Source organism: Pelophylax lessonae, assembly GCF_965119305.1.
Source record: "Pelophylax lessonae genome assembly, chromosome: 1".
NCBI lineage: Eukaryota > Metazoa > Chordata > Amphibia > Anura > Ranidae > Pelophylax > Pelophylax lessonae.
This window is the reverse complement of record NC_138768.1, coordinates 617,199,233-617,221,629: the sequence shown is the minus strand read 5'-3', so window position 1 is coordinate 617,221,629 and position 22,397 is coordinate 617,199,233. Positions and strand designations below refer to the sequence as shown.

Here is a 22,397-nt window from a genome sequence, read left to right as displayed (position 1 = left end):
GAAGGAGTAAGGGAAAGAGTGATAAAACTGTAAGCAAATTAAATTACATACAGTACAGCAAGTGAGCCAGCCTTTCCAACCATAAGAAGGCACCAAACGCAGGAAAAGGCGCTACACAAATCTGTAATTCACTTCTGAAGTCTTTCTGTGCAGCTTTAATCCCCATAGCAACACAACACACTGACATCTGCCAGCTTCTCTGCATAAAAATGTTCTGTCTGCTTTAAAGCTGTCACATACCAGCACAATTTGCCTTAAAAGCTAGCTGCTTAAGATGCTTCCAAATGCAGGATTAGCTACCCTGAAATAGAGTTCCATTTAGTATTTTTAAAACATGTTTTATAAGAAACAGTTCTATAAAAATGAATCGCACTGTCTGTTCTAACAAGGGAAGCAAACAGACGGTAAAGCTTGGATTCATTTGAATTCAGTGCTCCCTTAAGAAAAATAAAACTACATAAACACATCTGACAATCATTTAGGAGAAGTACGAGTAATTTCCATAGCGGAAATTTTTAGTCTACTGTCTACAAATAACTGACACTGTAGGACCATAAAATATATGCTCAAGAAACACCTGACATTTTTCCTTTAGCCAGTTTAAAATATTCTACAGATGTGTCATTTGCACAAAGCATAAACAAAAATGTCCAGGCAAAAAAAAAATATATCCCTCAGTAAACTTGTAATGCCATCCAGTACAGAATGTAACTGTACTAAAACCAGAAACTCAATTCAGTTTAACATACTAAGATTATATATATTTATATATACAGTGGGTAAAGAAAAGAATCACACCGCCCCTTTAAAATAATCGCATTTTGTTGCTTTGCAGCCTGAAATGAAGACTTATAACAACTTATAACATCCAAGTGAAAGATATAACACCAACATGTCAGAAAAAAATCAATTATCAAACCAAATCACTGAGTCGGATAAAGGATCACCACCCTTCCTAAAAATGACTTGTAAACACAATCAGGTGTAGCTAATCACTTTCTTAATGGCCATTTGACTTTCAACTGTGATCAGCTATGATCATTCTGATTAGCTCAGCATGAAACAAGCTTTCCTGGAGCATTTCAGTCCCTGATAGTGCAATTGAGGCAAACAATCAACTATGGGTGGCAAGGCACTGTCAAAAATCTCCAGGATAAAGTTGTGGACAGGCACAAGCCAGGAGATGGGTACAGAAAAAATGTCAAAGGCTTTATCAATTGGTAGAAGCTCAGGGAAGTCTATTATTAAAAAGTAGAAGGTATTTGGTACAACATAGATCTTCCCTGGAGCAGGGCGTCACTCCAAACTGCATGAAAAAGCTTGGAGGAAACTGGTAAGAGAGGCTACCAAGAGGCCTACAGCAACTCTGAAGCAGTTTCAGGAATTTATGACAAAGAGTGATCATTGTGTGCATGTGACATCAATATCACAAATTCTCCACAAATGAGGCTTGTATGGGAGGGTTGCAAGAAAACAGACACTCCTTAAGAAAGGTCACATGCAGCCACGACTGAGCTTTGCCAAAACGCACCTTGAGGATTCTGAGGCCACATAGAAAAGGTGTTATGGTGAGATGAGACTAAAATTGTATTATTTGTCCTCCACACCAATTGATATGTCTGGCGGAAAATTTGATTTAGTTCATTATCCAAGTAACACCATCTCATAGTAAAGCATGGAGGTGGTAATATCCTGTTATGGAGGTGTTTCTCTGCAGAAGAGACTGGAGCACTTGTCAGGATTGAAGGAAAAAAATGGATGGTGCAAAATACTGTAAAATTCTTGAAGAAAATCTGCTGTCCTTGCTGCCCTCTGCCAGACAGTTGTCAATGGGAAGAATGTTTAACTTTAACATGACAATGACCCAATGCACACAGCAAAAATGACAAAACAGTGGTTGGAGGAGGAAAAAGTGAATGCCCTTGCATAGCTTAGTCAGAGCCCAGACTTAAACCCCATTGAAAATCTGTGGAATGACTTGACGACTGCAGTTCACAAATGGTCACCATCAAATTTAACTGAAATTGTGCAGTTCTGCAAAGAAGAGTGTGCTAATATTGCAAAGTCTAGATGTGCACAGTTAGTAGAGACATATCCCAACAGACTAAAGGCTGTAATTGAAGCAAAAGGTGGTTCAACAAAATACTGACACAAAGGGGTGATCCTTTTTCCAACTCAATAATTCTGTTTTTTACTTTTTTTATTTTTTGACATATTGGTGTTATATCTTTCACTTGGATATTATAATTTGCACTAAATACAGCTGGATAAAATGGGAATATTTTAAATGGGGGGGGGGGGATTCTTTTCTATACAAACTGTATATATACACTATATTACCAAAAGTATTGGGACACCTGCCTTTACACATACATAAACACATGAACTTTCCATACATAAACACATGAACTTTCCAGTCTTAGTCTGTAGGCTTCAATATTGAGTTGGCCCAGCCTTTGCAGCTATAACACCTTCAACTCTTCTGGTAAGGCTGTCCACAAGGTTTAGGAGTGTCTATGGGAATGTGTGACCATTTTTCCAGAAGCGCATTTGTGAGGTCAGGCACTGATGTTGGACGAGAAAGCCTGGCTCGCAGCTTCCGCTCTAATTCATCTCAATGGTGTTCTATCGAGTTGACGTCAGAACTCTGTGCAGGCCAGTCAAGTTCTTCCACCCCAAACTCATTCATCCATGTCTTTATGGATCTTACTTTGTGCACTGGTTCAAATAATTTGTATTTGTATTGAACCCTACAGGTCTAAAAATAGAGTCACAGCATTTGTATAAGGGCAGGTTCACATCTGTTTGGTGTGTTTTTTGGCGTATAGCGTTTTAGGCAGGTTTTGCACACATTTTTAGGTGTGCTACCATTGAACTCTATTCTTATCTTTGATGTGCTGTCATCAAAACGCATGTTCTATAGAGTTTATTGATAGCTGCCTAAAAACGTGCCTACAATGTGACACGCCAAACACACTGCACAGATGTGAACCTACCCTAAGGAGTTTATGGCCAATTTAAGTGTCTAATATTTACAAACTCCATGGGCTCTTGAATTGGCAAAGTGCAAAGTAGCTGCTATCCCCAGGTGTCTGCACTTTGATCTGGTCTTTAGAGTGCCTCGGTATCCCCTAAAACCCAGGTCTCTTTGTTATAAAACAGTAAGCAGTTTAAGTGGTCACTAGCTCTGGCAAGAATGCTTACCCATCATATTTCACTACTGTATAGTCTTTGCAAAGGATGGTCTCACTAAATGATGGTAGAGCTAAAGAACGCTGAAGGGGTCATGGAATTTTTCCACTGTTTTATAAAAGGGGTTCTGGCATCCTTTGTGATTCTATAGGAGACAAGGTAACAGGCAGGTACCTGAAGGTGCTTACTTTTTGGGGTAAACAATAATTGAGAGGCCCACAGGTTTGCTTTAAGTCTTATATAAAACTCAAATTAAAAGGTTTGAGAGTCTAAACTACAAAAGGTATGGACAAAGAGAAACATAATGGATTTAAATACATATAACTTACAGTAGTAGTGGCGTTTGGTTTTGCACCATTTTGGAGCAAAACATTGATGATATGGGTATGTCCCTGCTGGGCAGCCTGATGTAAAGGTGTGTAGCCATTCTGTGAAAAGTAAATAACACAAACAATGCAACACATTATTACACAGATTTAAAGAATATTTGTAATTAAAAGGACAAAGGGAAAAGGGGAGGGAAGAGGATATTGGAAAGAAGGAAAAAAGAGGGAGATGGACTTTAAATGAAACTCGTGCAATTGAGTCTCCATCCCTAATTATATTGAGCATGGGAACACATGGTGTTCAGAAAGTTTGGGACTTTATATGAGGTGTGGCCAGTATACACATAATGATAATGGTATTACATATACATCTGCTGGTAAGCATATAGAAGCATATGGTTAACATCATGTGTTTATTCACATGTACATAGCAATTAATATAAATACAATAGGTACAAAACAAAGAAAGGGGGACATAAAAAATATATACGTATGGATAGCATGATACAACCATGAAAAATAATAAGGATCAATAACAAAATAAAAAGGCGTAGAGTGTAAATGAATATTGATAATAGGATGAAGAATTTAAATGGCCTTAATGGCTCAACGCGTTTCATGAAAAGTGTTTCACTTCATCACAATCGGGCACATTTCTAGATATCCAAATGTGAGTTTTTATGATTTTTTTGTTAGATTTTAGGATAGCATACATTCTCTGATAAGCAAATACGAATGTCTTTCAAATCAAAGATGCTTATGGCTATTAAGTACAAAAGGAAAGATTTCAACTGAGATCAGAGACCCATGATAGGGATAAGCAACTGCTGGGCTCTTGGCTTGTACTAGGGAGCCAGGATCTATGTTATCTCCAATTTAAACAAAGAAGGTCTTCTGGCAAATGCCGGGTTGCCAGATTACCAATACAAGCCTTGTGCTCACCCATTCGGTGAGACATTTATTATTTTCTTTGTGCAAATAAATAGGTTTAATACATAATCAGATAAATGCATACAGTATGTAGATCATAAAAGAGCTGTATATGAAAATATTAAGTAATTGAGCACATTCTACATACAGCAAATTCTTTATGTGTTGGAGAGTGTCAACATATCCAAAAAGTTATGTTGTACAAAATGAAAGCTGACTACATCACATCACACATCATATTCAGAGATCTCATTTCCACAAAAAACAATAATTGTTACAAGTATTACCTTTGTTTTAGCTGTGACACAAGCCCCATGCGACAGAAGGAAATTCACCATCTTAATGTTTCCATAGTGACAAGCTACAATTAGTGGCGTATAACCCAGCTGGAAGAAATAGATTTATTTAGTGGAAACTAGAAACACCAATAATAGCTGTGCCCTTGTGACATTGGGATAATTAAAGGAAATGTAGACATGTACATGGGTGAAATCTTCATTAAACTTTGATGAGCGGTATTTATATATCTCCAAAACTGGAAATGTTGCCCCATCCTATTCTGGGTTGAATGCTACAGATACCTTTAATAGCTTCACCTTACCTTGGTCTGAGCATCCAAATTGGCTCCATGTTTTGCTAATATTTCAGCTACGTTGACCTTGTCTTCCTGGGCTGCTAGATGCAATGGAGTCAGTCCATTCTGTGTAAGAAAACATACATAGAAAATATACTAAACACATTTTTCCAGATTGTTCCAGCTTTGCTAGAAATTAACAGATGGATTTGTAAGAACAGCACACACATAAAGCACACCATACATATTACCATCTAACTGTTCAATCTTCATACAATCCCCTTTAGATTTACCACAGTAGTAGACAGTATAATCAGATTGTAAGGTATAAGGTGAGTTTTACGATAAATAGTGCATGTCTCATTCTTCAGCCAGGATATGCACTTACCTTGCATTGAAGTTTGCCACATATGTCACAAACTAATTCTATCAGCACAATCTTCATTGCAGATCAATTATTTAAAAATGTTCCTACTTATCCAGTCATGAAATTAGTGGTGCCCAACACATAGCCCGCAACCTATTGGGCACCATTTGGACAGCAGGTGCTAGGCACTGGAATGCTCTCTGCGTTCTAGCACACAGCATGGAATGAATGACTGTAACGTGGTTGGGGTAATCTCTGCCCACTGTACAAGTCCCTGCCTCAGGGGTAGAGAGAGACACAGGAACATGTAATCAGGTAAGTGACCTCCAATGCTGGGCGTTAAACTATCACTTTGTAGGGGAGGAATATGTAAAGATGTCACTGATCACCAGTGGAGGGGGGGGGGCTTGGGAGTGTAAATAGCACTGCCACTAATCACCTATGAAGGTGTTAATAGCACTGACACAAATGCTAAGGAGTTAATATTGCATCTGGTTAATTTGTTTACTGACACCAATACTGGGGATTATTATGTTGTCCACTGAAACCATAGCTAGGGGTTATTATTGTGTTTACTGACACCAATGCTAGGGTTCCGTCCAAAGGCACCAATGTTGGGGGTTATTATTGCTTCCATTGACACCAATGCTGGGGTTTTTTATTGCTGCTACTCTTACCAGTGCTGGGGGTTATTTTTGTATCCACTGACACCAATGCTGGGGGTTAACACTGAATCCACGGACACCAATACTGGAGGTTATTATTGCATCCACTGACACCAATGGTGGGGCTTATTATTGTGGCCACTGACACCAATGCTGGGTTTGTTATTAGGGTCTCTGACACCAATCCAATATAATTTTATCCAAAGACACTAATACAGGAGGAATGAGGGAGGGGGCATTCATCCAATTACAACAATGCTAAGGGTTGTTATTGCATTCACTGACACCAATGTTGGGAGTTATTGTGTCCCCTGACACCAACACTGGAGTTTATATCTGTGTCCACTCACACCAGTGCTGGGGGGGTGTCCACTGACACCAGTGCTGGGGGTGATTATTGTGTTCACTGACACCAATGCTGGAGGGGATTGATTTGCCCACTGACACCAATGCTGAAGTTCATTCTTGCATCCACTGACATTAATGCTATAGGGCAGGGCCGGATTAACATAGGGGCTATTGGAGCTGCAGCACCAGGCCCCTACCATAATATAGGCCCTGGCTGGCCAGATTCTGTCACCGCTATTTTCTGTCACTTGTAAACAGAGCAGCCCGGCTGCACAGCACTCAGGGTGGACAGAGAGAGACAGCTGCCGGGGTACGGATGTGTTATGGACATCAGAGAAGTTTGCAGGGCTGATTGGGCGGGAGGTTTGGGAGCTCTGATCCCTCCCAGAGCAGTTTTTGACTGCCTGTTATTGGTAGAGGAGAAACAGGAGGCTTTACATTTGTCTGAGTTTTGGTATAGCTGATCTATGATTGGCTGAGCTGAGGGCAGTCTGTCACTCTGCTGCTCTTTCCCCTCCCTCTGAGTCCTCCCCCCTCCTCCCGGCAGACAGCTTCAGTGGAACGTCTCTCCTCCACATGCAGTAAGTAAATCACGGCAGCTACTGTGTGTGGGGCTGGGGCTATGTCATGACTTTGTGACAGGAAGAACAGGGGTGAGTTTCACAGTAACAGACTGTTTTATATCAGAATGTGCATCCAGGCAGGGAAGAAGTTACCAAATGTAACTTTATGGGAGGGGAGAGAGAGAACTTTGTCTGTGGGAGTTTAAGAAAACAACACAGTACCAAATCCATCATATAACTGTAGTGGATCCTCATGGACTCAGGTGCTGATAACTAATGAATGCTGCTGCTGGATCCTCTCTAGTCTCCAATTATCTACTATAGCTCACACTACAGTCACAGGGGCACACAGGGCAGATAGTCTGCTGCATTCAGAAGAAGCTAAACAGCACCTCTGCACACAACACTGTACTATAGCTGTGCATAGACTGGCTGATTAGTGGGGGTCAATTTGTATCCAGTCCTAGAAGCCCTTAGTTCCAGCACAATGCTCCGAAGGTCCAGCAAGGTATGCCGTACCTTCAGAGCGCATATGCCAGTGACGCAACTGGCTGCATCCAGGGTAAATTCTTCCAAAACAGTGCACATTTAAGAGATATTTATTTTCCCTACAAGTAAGCCTTATTATACTTATCTATTGGGCTGCCTCAGAGGGGAGAGGGGGGGGGCGAGTACCTCTGGATTACACATAGCAAGAATCTCCCGCTTACCCTATGGCTGCTGTCATATGAAGTCCCGCATCCTGGACCTGCTCCTCCAATAGACAGCACACTGCTGAAGTCTATCATAGGAGCCGGTCCAGGAGGCAGGATTTCATATGACAGCAGCAACGCCGGGTAAGCAGGAGATCTCCGCTCTGTGTAATCCGGCAGCTCTCCTCTCTCTAATCTCCATGCACTGATCAGGCTGCATTGATGGGCACTGGTGAGCCTGCATTGATGGGCACTAATGAGGCTGCATTGATGGGCACTGATGAACCTGATCTGATTGGCACTGGTGAGGCTGCATTGGTGGGCACTGGTGAGGCTGCATTGGTGGGCACTGGTGAGGCTGCATTGATGGGCACTGGTGGACCTCTCTCAGCACTCCCCAGCTCCCCTATTAGTGTCCTCCAGTGCTGCTTGCAAAAAGACTGTGGAGGTGGAGCTTCTGGCTGCTAATGATCCCGCTGGGAGAATGCCTGCAGAAGTTCGTTCTGCGGGATATGTTGAGGGAGGTGAGTTGATGGGTTATGCAAGATGTTGAGACTTGTGTGCAAGGGCTTGAGGAAGGGGTTTGAGATAGGGGGAGGTAGGGGGAGGGTCAGTGACAGCAACGTAGGAGCCCAGTACTAGTGCTGTACAGCTAACTTCAATTGTTCCATGCTTGGCACTGCCAAATGGCCTCTGCAGTGCTGGACCAATAAATTAGGACTCATTCACACCATATACTTTTATACCATCTGCACCCTTCTTCTGCACATACTACCCACCGCCATACACTCCTTGCCCCTCTCCAAAATGTACCACCCACAGTCATATACTCCACAACCCTCTTCCAAACATACCACCCACAGTCATACACTCCACACCCCTCTCCTACACATACCACCAACCGCCATACACTCCACACCCCTCTCCTACTTGTACCAACCACAGCCATACACTCCACACCCCTCTCATACATGTACCACCCACCACCATACACTCCACACCCCTCTGCTACACGTACCACCCACAGCCATTCACTCCACACCCCTCTCCTACACGTACCACCCACCGCCATACATTCTACACCCCTCTCCTACATGTACCACCCACCGCCATACATTCCACACCCCTCTCCTACATGTACCACCCACCGCTATACACTCCACACCCCTCTCCTACATGTACCACCCACAGCCATACACTCCACACCCCTCTCCTACATGTACCACCCACCACCATACACTCCACACCCCTCTCCTACACGTGCCACCCACAGCCATATACTCCACACCCCTCTCCTACATGTACCACCCACAGCCATACACTCCACACCCCTCTCCTACATGTACCACCCACCGCCATACACTCCACACCCCTCTCCTACATGTACCACCCACAGCCATACACTCCACACCCCTCTCCTGCATGTACCACCCACCACCATACACTCCACACCCCTCTCCTACATGTACCACTCACCACGTACACCCTGCACCCCTCTCCTACATGTACCAGAAAACAACGGGTCGACAGGAAGTGATCTTCCCTGGCATGACCAGTCCTGCATTCCAAATGCACCACCTGGGCCTGTAGTGGGATTAATAACGGGCACTGCGGGCCATCCTAAGGGAAGCCAGGTATTTAGCTTCTGTAATGTTGTGTTAGGTCTGCACAGCTGCGCCCTTCAACCTCACCTCAGGGCGTGCCACTCACGCCCATGTAGGGCTCTTATGGAAGCCTGGGACTTCCATAGCATTGGGCCGGTTCAGCTGCACCCTTTCACCTCAGAGCGCACGCTGATGCACAGCCCTTAAAGCCCACCAAAATCCTCAGCACCAGGCCCATAATGCTCTTAATCCGGCCCTGCTATAGGGGTTAATAATGTGTCCCCTAACACCAATGCTGGGGGTCATTATTGCATCCACTGACAACAATGCTGGGGGTTTAACTTGTTCACTGACACCAATGCTGGGGGTTATTATTGTGTCCATTGACACCAATGCTAGGGGCTATTTATACATTTTATTAATATATTACACGTTATTTGTGTACTTTAATTGCTGTACTTTCTGGATCTCCTTCCTGCTCTAATAAAAAAAATGAATATGATGCTTGTAGTTGAGAGTTTGCTTTTGTCTAGATAGAATTGTGGGGATAGTTTGTGCATATACTACTATATATTGTTATGTTTTTATATGATGCTTCCTTTAATAAATACAGTACATGACATTTGAAAACCTAGCTATTTGGAGTGCTGCCTATTATTTATTTAGAGTGCTTACTTTCTCTCTGCTCATCCATTGCCTTGATCTACCACCAAGCTAAGATTCATCTGTGGGTTCCAAATTGCTGGCAATTGACTGCTAAAGAACAAGGATTACATTATGGGGAATGAGGGGTTGAGTCATATGTTTCTTCATAACCAGTAATAATGGGCCATAAGACGGCAGATTGAGGAAGAAGGAAGGTACACATGTCTTAGTAAAGTGCCTCCTAAATCATGAGCAATGCTTATGTACTGCTGTATTTACATGTATTTGCTGCAATGAATATGCCAATCTCAACCGGGCACTACTCTGTAAACAAAAAGGACCAGTAGGTGTTTCCTTTTCGTTTCCTTTCTAATGCCCTCTTATACCCATATTTAAGATAAGTATTAATATTAACTCATAAAGCATACGTTATTGTCAATAATGAATCCTAGGGCAAATGATATCCCGAAATCTAAAGAATATCTAAAGCATGTATTTAGGGTCTATTTTTCAATGGTTTCACCCAAGTTTCACAAAACTTAACCAATGATTCAATAAAAAATGTATAATTCCAAGTTTGAGCATTCATGAATAAATACCTATAGTGAGTATATAAAGGAGACATCTTAAAGCCCAACTCCAGTCAAATAAACAAATTATCCTTTGCAGTGGGGCTGTGACCACACTGCAGAGGTCAATTGCTCATTTTCTCCAGGGGAGAGGAGAAACAGTTTTACATACCTGATCCTCCTCTCCATCAGAGATGGTGCTCCCCACAAACTGGTGATGGACTGTCCCTTGGCATCCTCGCATTAAGTGCAGGACTATAGACCCTGCCCTGGTCCTAATGACATCAAGACCCTAGACTGGTGGAGTGTGGGGTGCAGGCACTAAGGGGAATGGTCTAGTTGTAGGGAGAAGTGGAGAATCAGGTAAGCAACAGGTTTCATTCAAAAGAAGTCTGGGATAATGGAAGGGGGAGTCTGCTAATGATAACATCTACACTGGGTGCTAAGCACTTAAGAACGCTATCCAGGTTTAAACTATGCCATTTAGAATGTAATGCCAGAAATATGCATTTTAAACTTGCACAGCTTTCTTCCAAATGCTGTGCAAAATTGCAAAATAATCAAATGCGCTAACAATAGACAAGGAGAACACAAAACACACCAGAAATAAAAGCAAGTCTTAACACGACTTACTGTAATAAAGCCATATTTTCCTTTAAAGTATAACTAAAGGAAAAACTTTTTGTTTAGTTTTGGATAGAGTACAGGGGGATTAGAACACCTGTCAGTCTGTGCCCCCTTTATGGAGATTCACCCTTTCTATTTGTCTCCTGTTTACCATTATCATTAAAAGTAAAAGAAAATCTGAAATGTTGGTCTGTCCCTAGAAAAGAAGGGGAATTGTCCAATGGGGACACTAGTTCTGGTGACCTGGGGGTACCCAAGGAATTCACTTAATTTGCATGGATTTCCTCTCACTTCCTGATTGGCTATAGGACAGGAAGTGAAGAAAAATCTCTGCAATGGGACAAAGATGGAGAAAATTTTTTTACAGGGGTTATAAACCTCCCGTGCTCTATCCAAAGTGGAAAAAAAAAGTTTTGCCGATAGTTCTACTTTCAGGGAGAGTTGACCTGATATAAATAATATAAACTAAACAGTCCATAAATATGCATCTCTGTTACATACTTTGTTAAAACCAAGCATCTGAAGTGTATAAGAATCTTTACAATAAAACCAAAGCCCACCTTTGTTACAACGTGAATATTGGCTTGTTTGTTGAGCAGAAGTGTCACCATGTCAGCGTGCCCTTCCTGGGCTGCGAGGTGGAGAGGGGTGACTCCTTGCTTAGTTAGAATGTTGGTTTCTGCTCCATAGTTCAGTAGAGTAGTAGCTATCTGCATCTGTTTCTTTTTAGCGGCAATATGCAGAGGAGTGTAACCATTCTACAATGTTAGAAGACAGACAACATTTTACCTTCTCTGTGATACAATTTACTTCACTATGATGGCAGTGTTATTTACTTATCCAACATTTCGACATAGCAGGTTCTTTATTGGGTTATAGGTTTATTCTGTGATTGTAATTTAACAAATTACACTGGAAGCTTCTTATTAAATCATTCCCTAAAAACTGGTTGCATTGAATAACTGATGGCTTAATAAAAAGAGACAAAGAATACATAGCAAAATGCAGCCAATTAGAACTAATCTTTCAGTACTCTTGTTTTAGTATTTGAAATGCTATTGGTTCCTATGGTACTTTCATTTCTTCTTTAAAGTAGATTTAATCCCTAACTGGATGACTAGCTAAAGCATTGTTAAACAATCTATTTTTTTAAATACCGTTTTCACCTTTTTTTTTCATCTTAGTGCTGCTGATCTCTTCCAGCATCTTTAACCTTTTGCCAACCATGCAGCTTATATGTTCAGCGACAGGGAGGTCGGGCCTCAGCGCCCACACACCACACATACACATCCGTGGCGGCCAAGGTTCCTGTGTTGAGAGTGCGCTCTGTGTGTACTCCTAGCACAGTAACCAAGCTGTCACAGACAGCTACTGGTTTCTGTTCTAGGCCCCCAATCTGTTCTAGGCCCCCAATCAAATGACCACTGTGACAGCCAATCACAGTGATGATGTGATCGGGAAGACTGTCCTGTTTCCCAGCCATAAACTCCTCAAAGAAGAGCTTAGCTGCTTCATGTCTTAATGCACTCAAGTGCAATCATTGTTTTCAACCCGCTTCCTGAAGGTGACAACAATAGACCATGCCTCCACAATGTGTACTCGCACAGCCTTTTGTGGTCTCAATCAATGGCGCATGTGATAGAGTCACAATACAGGAGCAAATATAAGATATAGTTGTGACCCCATAACAGTAAGTGCCTACACAAGGACCTTGCAGGATACCAAGATTACCACGTATTCTTTTAGTGAAAGCTGTGGATTAAACTTTTATCATTATATTAATAAGTTAAAACATACAGTAGATTTAGGCTGAATGATAGACCGGAGATGTAGTGCAGTTCTACTGCTTTGCTGACGCTGGGGGCCTATGCCTTGTTTGTTTCGGGAACATCAAGTCCAATATATGTTACTGAGATCCCACTGGGATCTTCAGATTCCTACAGCGTAGTGTAGCCATCATGGTAAAGTTTGCCTGGAATGGGGAGGGGGGGGGGATGTGTGACCTTGTTGTGCCTACAGTATACCACAACATCTTCATGGGCCTATGAGGCTGCATACATTTTTGTGTTTCTACTGTAAAAGTACTTTTGTGCCCTGCAAGGCCACTTGTGGTTTTGTTTTGTTTTGTTTTTTGTATGGTGTATTATTGTTATTCAAAACTAAATAAAAAGAAATGTATAAAAAAAAAAAAACTTACAGTACATGAAATTTTAGGGCTGGATCTAGAGCTACCTTAATCACACACTTCCCTTGCTGTGTACATTAGGCCTCTTATCTAAGGTAATGTATTTCATTTTTTTTTTGTATTTGTTTAAAAATGTTTATTTGAAAAGTATTTAAATACAACATTCGTGGTACAGCTGTTCGGATTAGATTTACATAGAACAGTGAACAGATGCATATACATCATGGTAAAACCATAAGTGAACAAAATAGGAAATACCTATGGAACATTTTTTTTTTTTTTAACCAAAATATAGAAGTATCAGAAAAATATGAATTTATCAACAGGGTATTGTAGATAGTACATAAACATAGATCATCAATGCCATTAGCATACTAGGGAATGCTTATAGTAGAGATTCTGATTAATATCTCACTCGGGTGGGGAGAGTCTGTATTATGGGTTAATACTGTATATCTTTGCACAGATAGCTCAATATGTTGAAGAGCTGGTGCGTGGAGCCTTCAAGAATGGGGTTTTAAGTGTATGTTATGAGTCTAAGGAGCATTTGTAGAGAAACCATGGGTTCCATTTCAAGTCGAATTGTTTTTTAGAGTTGGTGATCGTATGATGAAGATTTTCCATGGCCCTGATCGCTTCCACTCTGTTTAATACCTGGGAGTATGGGACTTCGGTGTTTTTCCAATGATATGCTATTGTCCACAACATTGCGATGCATATGGTGTGGACTAGCTTTGTGAGATGGGAGGGCAGCTCTGGAATGTTGTAAAACAACAAGCATTGATGTGGAAGAAGAATGATTTTTTTGCCTGTCAGTTTCTCTATCAAAGAGAAAATCTGGGACCAGCAGTTGGAAAGTTTACAACATTCCCAGAAAATATGTTTGAGGGTGCCTGTTTCACCACATCCCCTGAAACAGACTGATGAGGTGTCTGGGAAAAATTTATGGAGTTGTTCTGGGGTGTAATACCAGCGAGTAAATACCTTCAATGCCGTTTCCCTGATATTTAAGGACTTGGTGGATTTACGTATATTTTGTGTCATCGTAGACCATTCCGCTGGGGAGAATGTTAGTTGAAGATCAATTTCCCATTTTAACATATATTGAAGCTTTGGTGAGGAGACATTAGTAATGAGGTTTGTGTACATAGCAGAGATAAGTCCCTTCCCCTTAGGGTTGTTCAGACTGATGTGTTCGAAGAGACTCAAGGAGTTGAGACACGGGAGGGGGTAATGAGTATTAAAGTGTGCTTTAATCTTTTCGTAATTAGATAACTCCGAGTCAGGAATGTTGTGGGTTTCTTTTAGTTTGTGGAAGGAGAGGAATGTTCCACCGTCATAGAGGTCTTTTATTCTATGCATATTATTAGAATTCCACCAGGAAAAGATTTCTGGATTTAGAAATGCCTCCTCAAATCTGGGATCCCCTAGGAAGGAGACAGCCAAAGGTGGGTTAGATGAAAGGTCTTTGATGCCCCCCACCTTAGTCCACACTTTAAGGGCATCTGAGACAATTTTATTGCGTGTCGAGATCTGTCTAATGGGGATAGTGCGGTGCCAGAGGATACTAGACAATCGGTAGGGTTTAATGGCATTCGTTTCAAAAATAACCCACGGGGGGGGGGGCTCCTGCGCTATGTGCCATTGTGTTATTTGGGATAGTCTACAACTGACATAATAGGACCAAATATTAGGGGCACCCATTCCACCCGAGGATTGAGGATTGTACAATATGTTTTGGGCAAATCTGGGTTTTTTATTATTCCATATAAACTTGTTTATTGAGGATTGTATTTTGGAGATATATGATTTGTTGATAGAGATGGGGAGAGCTCTGAACAAGTATACTAATTTGGGGAGGATGTTCATTTTAATTGCTGTAATTTTCCCGAGGAATGATAATGGATAGGAAGACCATGTTTTGAGGTTATTTCGTATATTCGCAAATAAAGGGGGTATATTACAATCGAATAGGCTATTATATTCTTTAGTTAGTTTTATACCAAGATATGGGAGTTTGTCTGTGGACCAAGCAAAGGGATAGTTTGCTTTAAGTTGTAAGAGTTCTGGTTCTGTAAAATTTATAGGGAGCGCTACTGTTTTGGAAACGTTTATACCTAGACCTGAGAAGGATGCAAAATTGTCTAAGGTATGTAGAAGTATTGGTAACGAGGTATGTGGTTCAGTTAGGAATAAGAGGGCATCATCTGCGTATAGACTTAATTTATAATTATCATCTCCTTTTCTAAATCCAATTATCTCGGGTGGTTTTGAATTGCCAAGGAAAGGGGCTCAAGAGCTAGCGCAAAGAGGAGGGGGGACAGCGGGCAACCCTGTCTTGTGCCTCTACCTAGGGGGAAGAAGGGGGAATTACATCCTGGTATTTTTATTCTGGTTTTGGGATAGTCATACAAGGCTGAAAAGCCATTAAGGAATTATTTTTCGAATCCAAAAGATGGCAAGAGTTTTTGTAGGTATGCCCACGACACACTGTCGAATGCTTTATGGATATCCAATCCTAATAACAGTAATTTTTTGTTGTATATACCCGCATCCTGTATTATGTTGCATGCCATTCTGATGTTATCTGTATTTTGGCGATTTGATATGAATCCAGTTTGAGCTGGGGAGATCAGTTTATGAATAATTAAGGATAGTCTAGATGCTAATATCTTACTGAAGATTTTTAAATCATTATTGATGATCGATATGGGTCTATAATTTTGGGGATGGGAGAGGTCTTTATTAGGTTTTGGCAGGAGTGTCATGTTGGCCAGTAACATTTCCTCAGGGAACTTTTTACCTTGGAAGATGTCGTTAAATAGGGATGAGAGCTTGAGGGCCAGTATTGAGGAGAATTTTTTGTAATATATGGCCGTGTAGCCATCGGGGCCGGGAGCGGAAGAATTCCTCAAGTCTCGAATGGTTTGGGAAATCTCTAGCTCTGTGATAGGGGAATTTAAGGTAGCCCCATCTGAGGGAGAGATTTTTGGTAGTGAGATATTATTAAACCAATTTATGGAGTCGGGTGTGGTATCAGTCAACCGGGGGGAGAGTAGTTCGGAATAAAATTTCTCAAAAATTGCTAATACTTCTTTGGGGTGTGAGGAGGGTATACCTGATGGGGTGTTTAGTTTATAAATATGTGGGGGCTTTATCGAGAGATTACGTTTTCTAGCCAGCATAGTAGAAGCGGAGTTGCCATATAATAAAAATTTAGATCTAGAGTAGCGTATAGATTTCTCCGCATTTTCAGATAGGATGCTGTTTAACTCTGTTCTTTTATTATTAATTTGTTGCCTGATAAGAGGGTCATGCAGTGTGTTTGGGTTCTTATATAGTCATTGGAGGTCTGTGTTAAGTTCCTGTATTCTCTTAGATCTTTATTTTTCTTTGCAGCTAGGGCAATAAGTTTGCCCCTAATGTAGGCCTTATGAGTCACCCATGTATTAGCGTTTGAAGTGTCTATAGGTAGATTGTGTGTGTAAAAGTCTGTAATCGATTCTGTAAGTTCTTGTATAACTTGTGGGTCTGAAAGCATGGAGTCATTTAGTCTCCAGGTATAGGAGGAAGGTGGGAAGCCTATTTGTTTAGTTTCAAAAGTCGTCATGTGATGATCTGACCAGACACAGGGGAAGATTTCTGCTGAAATTGAGTTCGCTAAAATAACTTGAGAGGAGAATATATAGTCGATTCTTGCTGAAGAGTTGTGGGGATGGGAGTAAAAGGTATATTCTCTGGAGCCCGTATTCAGACAGTGCCATGTGTCTGTCAGTTGAAAGTCTTGTAGCTTTTTGGTGACAGTTTTGGGAAAAGTCAATGTATTTCATTTTTAAGAATCTAAACTGATTATAATATCAATTACCTAAAATAAATATAAGATAAAATAACTACACAGTTACAATACCATTACAATATAGCCCAAGTACAGACACACATTTTAGTATATAGATAAACATATAAAACCTTACCTTAGCTGTGACATGGGGAGAAGCACCCTTATCCAGTAAAAACATCGCCACCTTCTGGTTGTCATAGTGAGCAGCAACATGGAGTGGTGTGAGCCCATTCTGCAAAGGGCGTGTTTGTTATGGGGTTAAAACAGTTAGTTACTAAAGCTCTACAGAAGCTATACACATTTGCATTATACTAATTCAAAATGGCCTTCATATTAATTGTGTAAGACTAACAAGTACATGAATGGTGAATGATGTATGTTAAAGGGATACAACATTTATAACTGTGTGAACATTGTTGTGAACATATAATAATACATGATTACATTAAACACTTTATTTAGGCATACTCATATCACATGGATTTACCTTTCCAGCAGAGTCTGGGGGTGCACGGCGCTGGAGGAGTAATTTTGCCACATCCAGGCTTCCATATTTAGCAGCCACATGTAGAGGTGTAAATCCCTTCTGAAAAAACGCAATGACACAGAGGAATTAGTCTCAGATAACAGCTGAAAGGCTTCGATATCTTTTTGTGTGGTGCCTATTGCAATACATTTATCTATACATTGTGCTTTAATACTTGTGATACTATGTAGTATGACACACACATCCTGATGACATGGAAACAACTGGCACACAGAATGTATACACAGGCCCAAGTTATTCTTCCTTGCCACAGTACCCAACTGGCGATTCTTAAAGGAGAACAATATGAGGAGAAACATGTAAGTTGCCTCTGCTGACCCCTCTTCTGAAAAAAAAAAACGACTAATTTTGCAGTTTTTATGCTGACTGAACCCATGGCTGAATTAGTTTTGACTTTCCTGGCTACATACTTGTGCCAGGTTAGGGACTTAAATGCTATTAATGCCAATGGCACTCCATAAATATTTCCCAATGTGTCAGACTGCTGCTGACAATGCCAGAAGGAACAAGGGACTTTACTGCATATTTTCTGGTCCTGCCGCAAATTGGATCACTTCTGGAATGAGGTATGTAGAATCTCGCAAAAACATATGATTAAACCATAAGCCTATCTGCCTTATCCATGCAAGTGGGTAGGCAATTATATCTGGTAAGTCCCCAATTTGCTGTGTGTTCCTGACACGGTGGTGGCGGAGTGTGTTGGTGACCCTAAAAAAACACAAGTACCTCTCAATTGGATGTTGTTTATGGACTTTTTTTGATGGATTTCAGAAGTCAATTGTAAATGAGCTGTCTGGTTTGTTTGCACAATTAATACTTGAGTACATCTTTATTGAGGTGTACTGGGATCTTATGGCATCCTTTTAGTGTTGCGCTACTGGGATTTTGTACTATGTGCCTTACTGTAACATTTTTATGAAATTTCATGTTTTATATATTCTCTCTTTACAAGTAGCAGCATTAAGTTCAAATTTACACAATACCCCCTGAGCGCATAGGTTCACAGTGTATACTTTCCACCTTTTTTTTTTTTGATCTGTAGGTAATTTTTTTGTAGTATGGTTCAGGATCTGCCAGGCTGCATGGCCGGATAAGGGCCTGGTATCGACTGGGGAAGGACCCCACGCTGTTTTTTTCTTTTAATTATGTAGTAGTGGCAATTGCAACCGCGAGTCATTCTGAATGGGATTTGACTAGTTTTTTTTTTCTTTTGAAATGTCATTTTTGCTGCAGCATGATCTATACATGCTACAGATGCAACACTTTACAGGCACATTAGGGAGACCCCCCAGGCATTATATTTAAAGGAATTTTTCATTTTTATTGTTGCACTTTAAGCATCATTAAAATCACTGCTCCTGAAAAAAAGATTGTTTTTACTAATTTTTTTTTTTTTTTTTATTGATACATATCCCCCAGGGAAGTACCCTGACCCCCATGCCACTTTTATGGCCAGTTACTTGCATATAAACCCTCAAAATGGGCACTCTTAATTTTTCCTGTTAGGCTTCTATAGACTTCAATGGAGTTTGCTGTTACGGTTAGAACATTTCCCCTCTTCGGGAATTCTGCTGTGAGCCCAACAGGGGGGTGTTCGGCCCATCTCTAGTGGTTAATGCGCTTTTCTGTTCACCTTTATTATGCTCATGGTATGGCATTATATTGCACTGTATCTGTAGGTTTATATTGCAACTCATTCTGTGAATGCCGGACATTTAAAAAAAAGAATTTGCACAAAAAAAAAAAACATTTAAAACTGGAGACAGACAGGCAATGAGAAATTTCAGAAAAATATTATATATGGTAAGCTAGGAATTTTCTCATAATAGGTTTCTTTGAATTTCAAACAGTAAAAACTGTAGTGATGTGAAAAACATTATAGATGCTAAACTGTCTCACTAATGTTTGGAACACATGAGCCAGTTCAAATCCCTCTCCTGGTTAGATGTCTAGTGAGGATTGCAGCCATGACACCTGAATCAGAAGCCTAACCGGTTTCCGACCGCCTGCCGCAGTTATATCGCTCTTTTTTTGTTCATATCGCAAAAAATAAAAATCGCACAGGTCATCAGATACCACCAAAAGAAAGCTCTATTTGTGTGGAAAAAAGGACATCAATTCTATTTGGGTACAGTGTCGCAATTCTATTTGGGTACAGTGTCGTTAAATAACGCAGTGCCGAATTGCAAAAAATGGCCTGGTCATTAAGGGGGCAAATCCTTTCCAGTCCAGAAGTATTAAACCCAAAACCAAAAATGTAATACTGTATATTGCAGATTACCAGTCATTAGATGTAGTGGCCACATTCATTTTCTTTTTTAGGCTTTTTTTCCCTCTGTTTTCACCTGGTGATCTGGGCAGTAACACACTTCCTGTATTAGAGTGCCCCCCCCCCCCACCTGGATGAAGGAGCACATCGGACACATTTGGGAAGCAGCATTGTCAGTCTGGGAGGAGAGAAGTGTTAGATGTACTGGCAGCAGGGCCAGCGCTCCCGCTAGGCAAACAAGGCAGCGCCTAGGGCCATACCTCCCACTCCCAAGCGTCCCTGATTCGCCGGGATCGTCCCCGGCAAATCAGGGCTGAGCCCCGGAATGCTCGCGGTGGTGCGGGCAGCTTAGTTCCCGCACGCCGCGAGTTACACACACACGGCAGCTGGTCTCTCTCCCCAGCTGCCTGTGTCAGTGCAGAGAGCGGAGAGCACTGAAGCCACCCCTCCCCCTTCCTGTGTATTTCCTGTACACAGAGGAGAGGAGGCGGGGAGCAGCTCACCACTCTCTGCAACAGCGCCGCTCTGATCTGAGGTCTGTGATGTTTATAACTAATACAAACTTACTGGGGGGGGGTGTATGGAGATGGAGGGGTGTATGAAGCTGGGGGGCGTGTATGGAGATGAAGTGGTGTATGAAGCTGGGGGGGGGGTGTATGCAGATGGAGGGGTGTATGAAGCTGGGGGGGTGTATGGCGATGGAGGGGTGTATGAAGCTGGGGGGTGTATGGAGATGGAGGGGTGTATGAAGCTGGGGGGGTGTATGGAGATGGAGGGGTGTATGAAGCTGGGGGGGTGTATGGAGATGGAGGGGTGTATGAAGCTGGGGGGGTGTATGGAGATGGAGGGGTGTATGAAGCTGGGGTGGGTGTATGGAGATGGAGGGGTGTATGAAGCTGGGGGGATGTATGGAGATGGAGGGGTGTAATAAGCTGGGGGGGGTATGGAGATGGAGTGGTGTATGAAGCTGGGGGGGTATATGGAAATGGAGGGATGTATGAAGCTGGGGGGGTGTATGGTAATGGAGGGGGGATGTATGTCATCTTCCTACCATCCCACCCCCTGTCATCTTCATCCCCCCTGTACCCCACTGCCAGCTTCCTACCATCCCACCCCCTGTCATCTTCATCCCCCCTGTACCCCACTGCCAGCTTCCTACCATCCCACCCCTGTCATCTTCATCCCCCCTGTACCCCACTGCCAGCTTCCTACCACCCAAGCCCCTTAATTGTACTGGTGCACATCATATATGATGGACGCAGGGAAAAAATTGTTCTTCCAGTGACAACATGGACACAAGGACATTTGTCCTTCCAGTAAAAACCACCAATGCAGGGAATTTTTTTTTTTTCAGTGACACCAAGGATGCAGGGACAATCTTTTTTCCAGTGACACCACAGATGCAGGTGCATTTCTACCCAAAAACCTGCTCACCCATAGTGCAGTGACCGTGTTTTAAAAATGTTTTAAAGAGGAAGTAAACCCTCCTCTGCAACTTGTACCTATAGGTAAACCTATGATATGGCTTACCTATAGGTACTGTAAATATCTCCTAAACATGTACCATTTAGGAGATATTTACTTTGCATGCAGCCAGTGATATCACTGGCGCATGTGCTCTGAAGGAACGGCCGCTCGTGCCGTTCCTTCAGAGCCCAGTGCTGTGACCGTCGGCTCCAGCCAATCAGATGGCCGGATGCCGCAAACCCGGAAGAAGGGCGACCGAACATGTCACCTGTGAGAGAGGTGAGCAGTTGGCACTTCTGGGCTTCGTGCTAAGGTAAGTATTTCCTAATGAGCTAGTATGCGATGCATACTAGCTCATTATGTGTTTGTCTTTCAGGTGTTCGTTTTTAAAAAAAAAAAAATTCTGAGGTTTACAACCTCTTTTTTTTGGGGGGGGGGGGGGGGGCGCAAGCAGCTGGTCTTGCCTAGGGCACAAAATAGTCTAGCACCGGCCCTGACTGGCAGATTTAGATACATGAACACGTTGAAGCCAAATTTATACGCAGTTAATGCAAACAGATTTTTTTTCCTTTAAGGGCTCTTTCACACGGACTCCGTATATCCGTTTGCGGGTGATATACGGACTTAATGCTTGTCAATGGAATTGCGGATGTCAGCGGATGACCATCCGCTGACATCCGATTTGTGTCCTTTCAGTTCTGTTCCGTTTTTTTGGAATGGAACAGAACCCTATTTTTCCTCCTTTAAAAAAACGGAACTATAGCAAAATCGGATGTCAGCGGTGTAATCCGCTGACATCCGCAATCCCCATAGACTAACATTATGTCCGTATATCATCCGCAAACAGATGGGATGATATGCGGACATCCGGACCGGATGACACAAGTGTCACCCGTGTCCGTAAAAAAAAAAAAAAGTGCTGCAGTGGACAAAAAAAACGGAGTGAACACCAATGTACAATATGCTCATTCACTACACATTACATTTAT

General features: G+C 41.9%; 1 protein-coding gene across 7 annotated transcripts in view; it reads right to left on the bottom strand.

Annotated features, from left to right (window-relative positions):
* The window catches only part of ANK2 (ankyrin 2), a 302,460-nt gene that overhangs the window by 151,058 nt on the left and 129,005 nt on the right, over positions 1-22,397 (bottom strand). For 6 of the 7 annotated variants that reach the window (XM_082254226.1, XM_082254220.1, XM_082254221.1 and 3 more), the window contains 6 exons: positions 17,613-17,711; positions 17,259-17,357; positions 11,663-11,860; positions 5,050-5,148; positions 4,736-4,834; positions 3,522-3,620 (listed from right to left, as the gene is read on the bottom strand). In XM_082254226.1, coding sequence (XP_082110352.1) covers positions 3,522-3,620; positions 4,736-4,834; positions 5,050-5,148; positions 11,663-11,860; positions 17,259-17,357; positions 17,613-17,711 — 693 coding nt within the window. The remainder of the gene's footprint in view (positions 1-3,521; positions 3,621-4,735; positions 4,835-5,049; positions 5,149-11,662; positions 11,861-17,258; positions 17,358-17,612; positions 17,712-22,397) is intronic. The other variant, XM_082254222.1, reaches the window with a different exon arrangement.